Here is a 14519-nt window from a genome sequence, read left to right as displayed (position 1 = left end):
AGCGGAATTGACATGATGCGGACGTCCTGCTAACAGCAAAGGAGGAAGGTATGGATACATGATAAACACGCCGGCGTTAAAAGTTATTTCTACTGACCAACAGTTCTCCAAGGCGGCTGTCACACCCGTCTGCCTTTCAACCCTGAGCAGAGGCGCTGCTTTTTATACACTAAGCTACGTCTCCTCCTCGGTATTGAGTGTTTTTGGGGCGCAGAGGTGTGAGGTTTGTTTCAGGGCGGTTGGGTTTTAGCTGACACCAAATTGAAAGGGGCGAAAGCCCCAGACAGCCGTTGTGAATAGCTGCATTGTGCTGGTAGGTTAGGCTTTGTGTGTGTGTGTGTGTGTGTGACAATAAAGTCCCGTTACATGATTTTGTTTACAATATTTCTGTTTGTTTTTGTTGCCCGAAGGGTCTTCATCATTGCCCTGTTCTGGCTGACACGGCGTGTCGCCGCGTTAACGACTAAATTCCCAGTGACGGCGAGCTGTCCTGTTGTTTGCAGCCGCGCTCTGCTGTCAGTCCGCTGTGCCAAAGCCTCGTCACCTCTGCCGAGGATGCCGCAAACAAACAAGTCCGGTAACACCCCGGCGGCGGACTCTCCGGGCTCGGTCCAGGCGGAGGCCCCGGCTTCCCGTGAGGAGAGCCGGGCTGCGGCGGATGATGGGGGAGGAGAGGACAATGTTGGAGACCGTGAGATCATTAAGTCACCCAGCGACCCGAAGCAGTACAGGTACAAAGCTCTTTTTGGGTGTTTTCGTTGGTGAACTGCAGCTGAGCAGTGAGAAGCACATTGGTCTGAAAAGTGTGGCATGCACTTAAATTCAACCCCCTCTGAGGTGATGCTGCTCAGAAGCATGTTTTGCTTTTATTTGTAAGACGTCTTTCTTCCAGCTTTGCAAATCCAAAGACTGGTGTTTTCACACCTTACTGACTGCTAGATTTGGTTCTTTTGGGCACCAAAATTGCAAAATTTGTTACATTTACAGCTTCACACTCACTGCACTGTGTCACATGATGCAAACCCTTTGAAATACTTGGTTTGCATCATGTGGTGCCCCTGCACACATGATGCAACCCGCCTGTGATGGGACCACGAACCACTGAAGGAAACAATATGAAAACCTCCAAAGAAGATGCAGAGCGTGACTTCCTTCTTCGCAAGATGTAAACAAAAATGGAGTAGTGTCAGATTTTAGTGCTTGTAGGATTTCTTTTTTATCTTTGGCGAAGGACCACAAACCATTTCTCCATCCAACATGTAACTCTCGTGTTTGTTTCGGTTCTATTCACCCGGAATGCCCTGCGGTGTAGTCCGCTTCCTGCTTTTGGAGCAATCTCCTGTCTGCTTGGCATTCACATATTCATTCAAAACGCGCCGGAGTTTACGTCAACCAAACCTAGACTTAGGTTTTTAGGCGGACCAGAGTTCACTTTTTGGTCCACATCAGAGTCAGTACCAGTTCCATTAAAGCGAACCAATCAGGACTGGTGTGAATGCACCGTAAGACTCAATTTGGTCAATTGGATTTAGGTCTGGCATTTGACTGCTCCATTCAACCACATGGAAGGTAAACGTCCAACCTAATCTCAAATCTTTTGCAGCCTCTAGCATGTTTTTTGATTTTTTTTTCCCTGCATTGATCAATGTTTAGCCCCATTAATCGTCCTATGAATTACCGGCTTCCCTGTTAAAGAAAAGCTACACACAGCATGAAACTGTATTCCAATGTTTCACAACTGGGATGTAAAACATCTTCAGGTTGATGTTTGTTGTCCGTCTTTTGTTACATACAATGTTTGGCATGTAATCCCCACTTGGATTTCTCTTTTTTTTCAACAATGGTGTTATTTTTGCCAATCTCCCATAAAGGGAGCAACTAAAATTTATCCCGTCAACAGAATCCCCTGTCTGAGCTGTAGATCCTTCAGCGTTACCATGGACCTTCTGGTTACTTATTTGAGAAATGCTCTCCTGTCAGTTCAGAAGGACATCCATGTCTCATTTAATTTGAAGTTGTGCCATCCTCTTCTGTTCAATCCATCTTTTTCAAATGACGGACCAAACAGTGCTCTGCGGGGTATTGCTTTAAAACCCGAACCCTGCTTTAAACTTCCCCACAACTTTCTGCCCAACCTGTCTGCTGTGTTCACTAATGCTCTCCAGCAAACCGAAACAGCTGTGGTTATTCTGAGATTAAATTACACACTCATGGATTTTAGTTACCGAATATAAGACTTCTGAAAGTATTCGGTGGCATTTCATGTAGGGCTGAAAATGTATGTGATCATTCAACCTTTTCCTTCTATTTCACAAAGATCCTCAAATCCTCATTGACAGGACATGCAAATAAGCGAAAGAAGATTTGGTTTGGGCTCAGCTGACTGAATTTATCGCCCCATGGCAGTAGTCTTCCCTGGGCAGCGAGCCATAAAGCCCTAACCAAACAGTGCCTCTGGGTAAATCTCCTAGGGTTTTAGTTTGTTCCCAGTCACAGTGTTTAATTTAATTTCATATTCACTGAAATCTATCAAGAAGAGCTATTTTCTTGGTTCATAAATGTGAAAGTAGAGATAAAATGACCTAGATCTACTAACCCCAATCCACAAATGATATTGAGCTTCTTCTCCAGCTGGATCAGTGCATTGTTATTATTGCACTCTGATGATCTGATTTCATGCTTTAAGCACACATCGGTGCCCCGGGCCGCCGCGGTGCGTAGTCAGAAAATGTGCTGTGGAAAAAGAGCACAGAACAAGCCTCAGAGGGTTCGAGATGGAGCCTTCAAAGTAATACATGATTTAACAGCCCGCTAAAAATCGGACAAGAGAAAGAAGAAAGTCGATGAAACTTGCGACGTTGGAGTTCGCCAAAGGTGGTTGTGTGGTTTTACCTTAAGTTTTATGCTTCTCAGGTACATCGTTTTGGACAATGGCCTCGCAGCTCTGCTCATCTCTGACTACAGTGGGCCAGTGCTATCAGAACATGACGACTTAGACAAAGAAGAAGAGGGGGAAGATGATGACGACGAAGAAGAAGAAGATGAGGAGGAGGAAGATGAAGAGGAAGAGGAGGACCACCAGCACGAGGATGAGGCTGATGTGGATGAAGGCAGGGAAGACAAGAAAAGGGCTAAAAAGAAGAGAGGAAGTGCAGACAAACAGGTACCACACTGGTGTTTTACTGAAAAGCCTCTATTAGACTTTAGCAGGCTGTACAAACGCTCAACATCCATTGAGTTTTCCTTTAAAGGCATATATGTTTATTTTAATTTTTTCACTTATATTCAAATCAAAGTAAAAAATTATGTAAAAAAACAAAAAAAATGTGAAAGAGAAAGAATGAGTACAAGTCAGCAGAGAAGACAACCGAAAGTTTCAGAAGAGTGACAAATGTACGCTCGTAACGCCAAACTTAGTTCATTAATGTGGAATAAAATATGAACCCAAAACTAAAGTAATGTTGCAAAGGTCTGCAGTTTGAATTCAGTTTCACAAAGTTCAGGTATGTATGGTAGCATTTCCAGTAATTACAATAAAGTCTGAGCAGATGTCCAAATGCAACAGTTTGTATATCTAGCAAACCAACATCCCCTTGAGGGCCTTAAAAGCAGCCTGCCACTATCTTAGTGCGGCTGAAATTTACCGCAGTGGCAAATGACCAGTTGTGACAAAACTCAGAAAGCTCTCAAATAAACACAAATTATTCTCCTTTTCTGACCAGCTTTGTTAGACAGTTGTGCATGTCTGCATGTTCCCTGATGTGACTCTATGTTACCAAGCCATCCAGCAGTTGTGCAGTTCTCAGTTCCTTCACCTAATTAATTTGCATTTATTCGTGGGAGATTAGTTGTTCAGATGACACACCACCATCCATGTACAGTACAAGGATTCCAGGCTTTTTACTGATAAAGTTACTTATTCACAAAAAAACAATAGAAAGGCTGATTATGATTTATTCATGTTCTATGTTTTTAGTATTCATATATTTTTAAGGCTCTAAAATTTGTTTGCCATTTAAAAATATTTATTCCACATAAAATTAGGAACAAACTAAAGCTTATTTGACTGCTGATAAATGAAACTTTTGGTGCCATTTTTGGTGTAGACCTAGTAAGTTTGCATGTTGCTCAACTTGTCAGCAGCTTTCAGCTCCTTTCTTGTTGTCTCTCAAAGTTCAAAGTATTTCTTTAAATTCCCGCAGAGGGTCCAACAAAGTGAAACTTCCTAATGCATAATTCAACAAGTCCATTTAGGTACTTGTTTGAAAAACAACAGCCAACTCTTCCAGGGCGAAATTGCTCTGAACAGTGAAACAATGAAACAAAAGAACATTGAAAATGTGGTCAAAGCTCTAAAGACACAGATTTCAATATTGTTTTGCAGATTCCAAAAAAAAACCCCTGAACCTTTAGTTTCTCTTTTTTCACCTGACAGCCATACCTGAAACCAGTTCTGTTTCCGCTCAGACCCAACACTGCTTCCTAACTACTAATTAGAGGAAGCTACATTTTTGAATTAATTGAAGTTGCTTATCTAGAACATTGGATGAATTTTTACCAGACCAAAAAATAAATAAATAAAAAAACTGCACTTTTGGTCTCTACCCTTAAACCATGAATATAAATTGCCATATTACTGTATTTCTTAACTTAGAGGTAAAGTCAGACATTCGGTTTATCCGTAAAATGTGACAAAAATAACAAGTTTGCAGAGAACCTCCTGTAAGAATTTTAACATGCTCTGTTTTGGCTGGCATGATGATGCAATATGCGAGAAATATGTTTTGGGTTTTATTTCTTTTGGACCTGAACTTGTAAGTGTTTTTCGTTTTTCTTTTTTTCCTACTTTACTGAAAGAATCGTGTACAAGAATTGGGTACACACGTTTTATTTTTATTTTTGAGGATTTTCCCTAGTGCACATTGTGTAAATTACACATCAGTACTTGCACTCTAATATTTGAATTAATGTCTTTTAGGAAATTACAGACAGACCACCACTTTCAAACATTCATCCGGTTAGAGTGCCCAAATTGCTTTATCCCTGCAATCTAACCAGATGTATTTACTTCTTTAGATGACATTTGGCTTTTCTATTGCAGCTGCAAATTTTAGTCAAACATAAAGGTGTTGAGTTTTGAGAAGGAACTTCTCTCTTGCTGATGTTAAACTAACTTCACTGTTTCGTGGTGTTCAAACACAACAATGATCTTAAAGACACATTAGAAGTGAGTTTGGCTGGCTTACATCGTTAGAGGTAACGTTTAAGGCTAGCCGATAAGAAAGTTGGGCTACTGTTTCTGATGGCGGGTTTATTTAAAAATATGAAGTCAAAGTTATACCAAAAGCTTGTTGATGTTTACCTGAAGCCTGTGGTCAAGTCATGCTTGCAAACGAATAAGTAATTAAATATTAATGGACTGTGTGCTGTGAAAGAAAGTCATTCCTTTCCACTGTCACCTCATGCTTGCTCAGGGTGGATCCCTGCAAAATCAGACAATATCTTGGCTTCCTTATACAGCTAACTTGGGTCAAATGAGAACGGATGTCAATGAATTTGACCTATTTTTAAGATCGGAAAGTGTTGGGTTTACTTCCTTTACATTTTTATGGACATGAATTGGATCACTTTGTTTCGTAAAGTGCTTTGAGCTGCATGGAAATACAAAGAACTGAATAATGAATCCTCTGGAAAAAAAAACCCAGTTCAAATGCATAATACAACAAAAGTGAACATGCCATCAAATGCATTATGAATGCCTGCATTGAAACCGCATATAACCAACATGGGATCACTCAATGAGAAAATAAAATGAATGTATGCTATGATACATAGCAGCAAATGATGTGACGACATTCTTTTCCTCTGTTCCCATTATCGTTGTGTCTCTTCTTTGTTCTTCTCTCCAAATGCATTGCTTGTAGTTATTTAACAGCTGCACTACTCTGACAATCAGGACAAGTCTCAAAGATAATTTGATTTCTCTGTGTTTAAGTCTGCCGCGGCTCTGTGTGTCGGCGTGGGCAGCTTCAGCGACCCAAGCGACCTCCCAGGCCTCGCTCACTTTCTGGAGCACAGTGAGTAATTAACGCCAGAGAGTCCAGTCGAGTTTCTTCTTTTCAGTGCCTTGATACAAAACCGAGACAGGACAATTAAGGGCTGATTCGGTGTGAAAAAGGTAAGTTAGAACAGTGGATTCTGTACATTTCATCCACATCACCGAACGGAATGTTTCATACCAAAGAATTTTTGGATTTATTGTATGAGAAAAGCTCTTAACTGAATGAGGTTATCGTGAGATTTAGTCAATTAATCCAAATTGTGGAAGAAAGGAGTCTCAGTGCTTCCTACCTTCCTTCATTTATTTATTTATTTTTTAAAACCCTTTTCTTTGAAGTGAAAGGTAACCCTGTCATATATTTATTTTCTGCTGCTACATTCAAAGCATTTTTATTTTTATAGATGTGCTTTGAATATAGAGACTGGAGTGTTATCGTCCTGTGCGAACAGTTTTACTTTTGAGGCTTTTTTTCTCTGTGTGTGTGTGTGTGTGTTTTTTTTTATTGAGTTATTATCTAGTTTAAATAATCCATCTTTAGAACACATCTGTAGGGCCTGGCACTGCAAACCAGCGTCAGATCCTTGTGTAAAATGTCAACTCTTCTTTGCTGAATGATCGCCCTCAGGGCTTTTCCTTCCTATGTTTCTCCAGCCTCAGTAGAACGGGTGACGAGGTTGTGGGAAGATAGCGCAGCTAACCGTGCCTTAGGAAGATAGGAGGCTAAATTCTCTATTAATATATTCTACCTTCGCTCTTTTAATGTTGCCACTGATCCCAATGTTTTAATGCGCTCCAAATATTTTTTTGTTTCTTTGTTGCGCGTGCCTTGTTTTCTTGTTTTGTCACGTTCAAGATCAGTTAACAGGATGTGACAGCTCTCAGAATAACCCTCTCCTGAGGCCATGGTCATCCAGTGTGTGGAATGGGGCAAAGGGCATAAAATTTTCTTTTAGGCTTTTTTTTGACCCACTTTTTTCTGCTGCTTTTATTTCCATTCAACTCATTACCTACAAAAAAAAAACCCATCTAATACATGAGATATAAAATATAAGAAACCATTTTAGAAAAAGTCAAAAATCATCAGTAAGGTTGGATTTACATTAAGCATTGTTGTTAGCTGTTGAGACTTATGGTGACTTTTTAAAGAATTCACACTAAGTAGAAATGTTTAATGTTTTGTCATATCACAAGCATACTCTTCAGTTAATTGGATAAGATGTAACATGATCTAGAAAGATGTTTTAAAAGCTTTGATGGGTACATCTGAAACGTGTGGTATCCATGTGTATGATTCCCTCAGAGTCAAAACTTTGTAAAATCTAAGTTGCTACAATTACAGCTGCAAAACCTTTTGCATTCCTGTCAGCTTTGCACATCAGAAGGTGACATTCTTAACTTCCATTTTTGCAGAATAACTCAAGCTTTAACAGACTGGACAGTAAGCATGTGTTCAGTAAGTTCTTAAGTAAATTTAGGTCTGGACTAGAAGTGGACAATATGGACTCTTATCACAATATTTTGTGGTGCTACTGTAATAACAACAACAAAATAAATGATAGACTATTTATTGCTGCTTTTTTGGGTAGCTAAAAAAGGAACAATATTCAAGAACACAAATACTGTTCTTGAAAAACATTCCCATATAAAATAGGCTTCTTCAGGATGGCAGTTATAAAATAAAATTGTGATTTATAACACTAAACTGCACAAATCGCTCATTCTTTCTAATTTACTAGCATTTATTGATGTTTTTGTGAAACAAACAGCAGAGAAAATTATGAAAAAAATAACATTTCTGACAGTATTGTCAGTTTTGCTCTTTTATTTGATGTCATTAATTGAAATTTATTGAGACAATGAAAAATCTAAATTCTTATCATGATAAGAAGTTTTTCACAGCAAACGATGATCAATCCGAAAATATCTGGCAAAATGTCCAGCCCTCATCTGGACTTTGACTTTTTAAAAGATTTGGATCTATCGTTGGTCGCAGCACATGCCAAATGCATCGTTGTAGTTTGTAGTATTGCTACTTAGACCATAAATTCTAACATTTATCTACTTCTTATTTCAAAAACTGCCCTTTGTATTCTGCAGTGGGTGAACAAAGCCCAGTAACTTGGGTGAGGTTTCCAGCCTCGGAAACCTCAGCACACCTCCTTCTGTCTGAACGCCTCATAATGCTGTCCTTCCTCAGCCTGTCAGTTTAGGTTCAGCACACATCGGAGGTCATGGTGGCCTCGACTACACATACTAAACAGCTGGTTATCTGATGGACAAAGGTGGTGAATAATTGTGAAGTGGAGGGAAAACGATATCTGGTTCTTAAATGTTTTTACATGTAAACGCCTAAAAATTGCAGCATACATTTGTATCTTCACCCCCTTTTACTCTCATAGCCCTCAGTAAAATCCACTATATTCAAGTTCCTTTAGAAGTCACCTTGTAGGCTGGCAGATTGTCTGATTAATCCTCTCTTTGCCCTGCCAATTTTGGTTCACAGCTAAGTCTCTTGGAACATTTGTCACACACTTTCCATTTTTGGACAGTGGACTGAACATTACACTGTGAGATTTAGGAGATGATCTCAAAACCTTAAAATTGCGGCCAATTCTGCAGTGTCGTCCATATAATAAGTCAATGATTTACCGCTAATCATTTGATTTACGTGGACTTTGGGTAATGTACAGTAGACGATAGTATCCTGCTTTTAATTGTGCAAGAGCAGGACAAGTCGGGAGAAAAAAGCTGGTGCAGCTCAGACTGCCACACATCTTTAGGATTGCTGCTATCAGCAGAGATAGCGGAACATTGTTCTTAGGTCATTAGTCATAAAGGAAACCCATGCTTATTTTTAAAGTTTGTCATCTGTACTGTCAACAAATGCTCAAAGCTTTGCTTAGAGCCGTGTGAAGAGAGACAAAGCTATCATTTTCTGAAATGCGTTGTCAGGCTGTATCTGTTCTTGGCTCATTGTCCAGGCAAACAAGAGGACCCATAAATAAAATACACATTTTTCAGAAAGCTGCTGTGATGGATTTTTCATTTATGCTCTTTTATTTATTTATTCATTCATTGATGTACAGTCACTTTACGCTTCTCCTCCCGTCACATCTGATTTCCTTGTTGTATTCCAGTGGTGTTCATGGGCAGCGAGAAGTACCCGTCAGAAAACGGCTTTGATGCGTTCCTCAAGAAGCACGGTGGGAGCGACAACGCCTCCACCGACTGCGAAAGGACCATCTTCCAATTTGACGTCCAGAGAAAAAGCTTCAAAGAAGCCCTTGACAGGTTTGGAAACGAGAGATTTCCTTTGTCTTTGTGTGTTTTTTTTTTTTTGCTGCTGTCACCCTTCACAGGCGAACTTATTAAGAGCTATTGCTTGACTGACGGATAAACAGAAAAGAGAGAAACAGAACAGGAGAAGATAAGTCAAAGAGGCCATTTCTGCTTGATTTTAGTAATGCGTTGTAATGACATGTGGCTATCCATGTCCAGCTGTTTGAAGGGTATAAAATTTGTTTGTGTCTTGCACACTTTGGATGATGTTTAGGAAGTTATTTTCTTCCCAAATATGTGCAAGCCTGCATTTTCATTTTAGCTCAAGTGGTAACCTGAGCTTTAAGGAAATCTCAGGAAAACCTGGAACAAAATTTTTTGTGTTCACTTAGCGGAAGCAAAAGCAAATACAGTCGCATTCTCAAAGACCAGTGCTGCTTGCAGCTCAGAGTTTTAAAATAATCTTCTCTTATCAGACAAATTGTCTCAACTGTATTTTACATTATTTAATTGCATTTTTTTCCCCTAAAATGTAAAATAAAAATTTTGTGCAGCTTTGTACAACTGAACTAATTGGTAATTTCATTTGCAAATACAATATTTAAATCCAGTCACTTATGTTCATCTTGCAGTTAAGCCCAAAATTATTCATACTTTCGATTTAAAGTGATTTTTATTAAACTGAGAAGTTTGTTTCTCTGTACTCTTCTAAATAATCTATTGAAAAATCTTAGTTTGCATTACAGAAATCAAATGGTGTGATAATAGTCGCATGTTTCCACTGGCATTTTAACCATTTCTCTTAGGTGATTTTTACAAATTCTCCATTTCTTTTTATCTCTATGTCTTGCAAGCAAGCTGCTAATATAAAATCTGCATGCCGTTTGTTGTTCTCAGGTGGGCCCAATTCTTTATCTGCCCCCTGATGATCCGAGACGCCATCAACAGGGAGGTGGAGGCGGTTGACAGCGGTGCGTCTCTCTGCCGCTGCATTTCCCTTGCTCTGTTCTGAGATGATAAATCGTACCTCATCTATTTGGGGTTATAAACATCGCAGCTGCTCCTGTAGCTCTTTTATACTCCAACTATTGTTGTGTTTTGTTTTTTCTTTAAATCCTTTGTCTACTCCTTGTTTGTGTTTTGTTTTTCCTGTCAGAGTACCAGCTGGCTAAGCCATCTGACTCCCACAGGAAGGAGATGCTGTTCGGCAGTCTGGCCAAACCTGGACACCCTATGGGCAAGTTCTGCTGGGGTAAGTCTGGAAAAACCACCACTGGGACACTTAATACACACTGGGCCTCCTTGGAGAATGTGCAGCAATAACACACAGGTGTGGTGAATAAAATGCCAATTTTCTAGCTTCATCTCACTGCATCCAATCTTTGCTGTCCTGAAACTATCTTTGATTCTTGTTAATCCATCACGCTTCTAGGTAACGCTGAGACATTGAAGCAGGAGCCGAAGAAGAAAAAGATCAACGTGTACAAGCGTCTGTTTGCCTTCTGGAAGGAGCACTACTCTGCCCACTACATGACTCTGACTGTTCAGTCAAAAGGTCGGAAAAATCAATTCCATTTATCATTCATAAACACGCATTTAGTTAAGAGAAATTAACTTGACTCTAACTTACTTCATGTGGCGAAACAAACTGATTTCTTGGGAAAAAAAGGCAATCTGCAGGTTCATAAATTAAACTGGCATTTGCACAAAAAAGGTTCCTCTTCATCCTTGTGCAGCCAGCTGGAGATAATTGCTGTCAGATAAAAATTATCCAACAGATTTTCAGGGTTTCGCTGAAAATGTCACGCAGGTAATTAAATACTTTATTCCAGTAAAATATTGACAAGTGTTGAATTTTTTTGTGCTCCGAACTATCATCCTCATTAAACCGACGAGTTAATGGTCCTCAGTATAAATATGATCCCTTCCTGTTGGGAGTCGTGTATTTTTCTCAATCTAAGGCGGTATTAGGTGAAACAAATGTGTCACAGTTGTCCTAATTAGAAAAGCAGGAGACAATGTGTTAGACAATAAAACATCTAAGAACTATCGGAACATGGTAATACAATCAAGTTCAAGTGTTTTTGAGCGACACACAATTTCTTAATTTCTTTTTTATGTTTGCTGCACAGCTAAATCCTTTTCGTTAAGGAATCAGCCTGATAATAATTTGTGTTATAGCAGTAGGGAAAACATAGTGTTTTATTCATTTTGATGATATGCAGAAGTAGGTAATAAACTTAAAACTTTATTATAAATACTACATAAACTTTATAGTGGTGGTGATATGATATGACTAAACTCAGCAGCGTTTTTGGCTATAAATCGCTCACTGCATGCAGTCTAGAACCCCTTGTACTAAACCATAAACACGATTTATTGTTCTCCTCATGGAAACAATATTTAAAACAAAATTGCTCATAAAGTAAAAATTGTAACTAAGGATGGTGTGTGTAGTTTTAAAACATCACATTGTTTGTGTTGTTAACAGATTCGCATGGCGTGATGAGCCTGAGGAAACAACAAGCATAGTTAGGATTTCAATATACAAATTTAACATTTTGTAATTTCTTTTGTTCAAAGCACTTTGCTAACCAGCTCCTAGCTTGCTAATTGTACTTTTAAAACCTTTACCGCTGTTGTTGGTGGGGCTTTACTTTCTACGTCTCTCTTTTGACTGGAAATATTCCCAAACAGCCAAATTTATCTTTCTTTTGAGAAAGAGAGAAAGTTATGGGTTTTTTTTTTTTACAACTGACAACAGTGTCATCGTCTACAACATGTCAAAGGCTTTCAAACTGCACAAATTTTATTAGGGCAAATATTTTTTTCTTCACTTTTTCAAAACCTTTCTATACCTTTATTACTAAGTGTTACTTGTATAGTAAAGCATATAATATTGTTCAGCTGGGAACAATATTGTAGCTGGGACTTTGCAATAAAACTAAAGAAGTGATACTTATTTTACTTTTTAATTAGAAGTGCACAAAACAAATCAATTTGTAGATTTACTCCCTGAAAATAATTTTCTTTTTTGGCAGTGACCCTAAACATTAACATGTTTTGCTAACAGCAACACTCTATGGTTTATGTGGTGTAACTGAAGGTAAAAGATTTAAAGTAAGTTCAGGCTGCAAGAGAGCGAGAGAGAGCAAGACTCTCAGCTGATGATGGGAAGACTGAAAGGAGCTCAACAATGTTGTCCGTTTAATTTTTTTTTGGGCCTATGAACCTTTGTCTGTCATAACACATGATGGATTTGCAAATTTGGCACCCTTATAGAAATCTTAGTTAAGTTAATTTACTTTCTCTATGAAATACACAAACACTACTGCTTACAAAAGCTAATGTATGATGCTTAAAACGGATTAAATAGCCAAGCTTCTGATTAGTTAGTCTCTCCCACTTTGCCTCTACTCTAAATACAAATAAGATCTTTCTTTTTAATGTTCTTATTCATCATAATTTAAGAGAAATTAGAATTTGCTTAAATCTGTAAAGACAGGTTGGAACCTTCAAAAATCAGTCACATAAGTCTGATTTATGTTTTATGGTTATTTTTTATATACTGTATATGTATATTTCTCATATTTAACTGGGTTTTTGTGATATATGTAGTCATGTGTTTCTGTATGCTTTATCAGAAACTCTTCAAAATTGTAATTTATATTTTAATATCATTGTAGTGCATTCAAAGATGGAAAAAAACAACAACGTAGAGTTGAGTAGTTACCAACGTATTTTACTTAAAAACCTAGAATGAAATCGCAATTATCGAGGTGATGATACTGAAATGTCTGCACCTTCACTCTGTGGGTCTCTTAGAAAAGCTGGACACTCTAGAGAAGTGGGTGAGGGAGATCTTCAGCAAGGTGCCAAACAAGTGAGTATGTGAGAAGAGGCTCTCAACAACTGAAGAGGTGCCACCATTCCATAGATCGAGCCTCGATATCCTTCTCTTAAATGTGAAGGTCGAATTGTCCTTCCTCTTTCTCTGCATTCTGTGATTAATACGTTGATCTTTATTTTCCTAATAATCCTGAAATGGATCCATTTATGTGAGCTAAGTGTGTTCTTATGTAGCTCCAGTTCTATTTGCTTTATAAGTCATTGGCTTCCCTTTTTTTAGGGAACCAACGCACCCATCGTTGTTACATGAAAGCCACATAACCTTCGTGTTTTTAAAGGCTTTCATTTTGTCTAAACGATGACAGGATGCTGCATTTGGCTAATGAGATTTTTTTTTTCTCCAGCTCTGCTTGTAAAAACCCTTTCATGTGATTTCAACTCATCTGGCTGAACTAAACTCATTTTCATTAGGCTTGAAGACATGAAATGAAAACATTTTGGAGTTATGCTTTTGAAATAAAAGTCTCTGACATCGGTTCTGTCACATAGCTATACAAAATATTCAGCCCTTAGTTTTTTTCTGAATATAGTAAGTCTAAGTTTCTTGGTCTTTGCTACTTTTATTGGCACTCTGGCTAAAGATGTGTGAAAAACCTTAATATAAATTAATTTGTTGGGTTAACATAGTAAAAAGATGGCAAAATGGAGAAAATCAGATTGTTAGTATTTCTTCCTCTGCAGTTAGTAGTTGCTAAAAACATTCACATTAATGAAGGCCGGTACTGTCAACCAAACATTTCTTTTCATTTTAGGATCTTTATCCATTGAAAGATCCAACAACACCCTTTCTCAGTTTACTGGCAGAGGCCACAAGATTTATATTTAAATTCTCCTGGTTCTAAAGTTTGCAGTGTCTAAAATACCTTTTCTGGAATCGGATAACCAAACATCTGATTAGCTTGTTAGTTTTTGCTTGTAGTTGTTATGGAAACCCATAGCTGCAGTACTCTTATAGTGATCTTTTTTTATTATTTTTTTTTTTTAACTTCGCTTGCCATCCTGCTTAACGTGCAAAGTGGCAACTGAAATATGAGTCCCCATCCAGCCCAGTTGCCTCTGGATATAAGAAATTGACTTCTGAGTTAAGTTATATTCACACCCCAGGGAAACAGAAAGTCGTGGATTACTAATTAAAATTTCCTTGAAACTCAGATCAACTTCAAAAGTAAAATATGAGTTAAAGGGATTGTTTGAAGGTCAGTGGAGATTTGTTTTAGGGGGGATCCAAAACATTTCTTGACCAGAATTTTTTTTTCCCCCCACACTGAAT

The 14519-nt window shown here is 38.3% G+C and overlaps 1 protein-coding gene across 3 annotated transcripts in view; it reads left to right on the top strand.

Moving 5' to 3' along the window:
- Nucleotides 1–14519, top strand: part of LOC102226814 (nardilysin) — a 35708-nt gene continuing 21189 nt past the window's right edge. Inside the window, exons 1-9 of one of the 3 annotated variants that reach the window (XM_023352420.1) lie at nucleotides 1–48; nucleotides 411–731; nucleotides 2914–3163; nucleotides 5996–6077; nucleotides 9199–9352; nucleotides 10238–10311; nucleotides 10497–10592; nucleotides 10773–10895; nucleotides 13166–13223. In XM_023352420.1, coding sequence (XP_023208188.1) covers nucleotides 556–731; nucleotides 2914–3163; nucleotides 5996–6077; nucleotides 9199–9352; nucleotides 10238–10311; nucleotides 10497–10592; nucleotides 10773–10895; nucleotides 13166–13223 — 1013 coding nt within the window. In that variant the 5' untranslated portion in view covers nucleotides 1–48; nucleotides 411–555. The other 2 variants (XM_023352421.1, XM_023352419.1) reach the window with 2 other exon arrangements.

Source organism: Xiphophorus maculatus, chromosome 19 (genome assembly GCF_002775205.1).
Source record: "Xiphophorus maculatus strain JP 163 A chromosome 19, X_maculatus-5.0-male, whole genome shotgun sequence".
Taxonomy (NCBI): Eukaryota; Metazoa; Chordata; class Actinopteri; order Cyprinodontiformes; family Poeciliidae; genus Xiphophorus; species Xiphophorus maculatus.
Note: the sequence above shows the minus strand (reverse complement) of the source record. Positions and strands in the feature narration are given on the sequence as shown.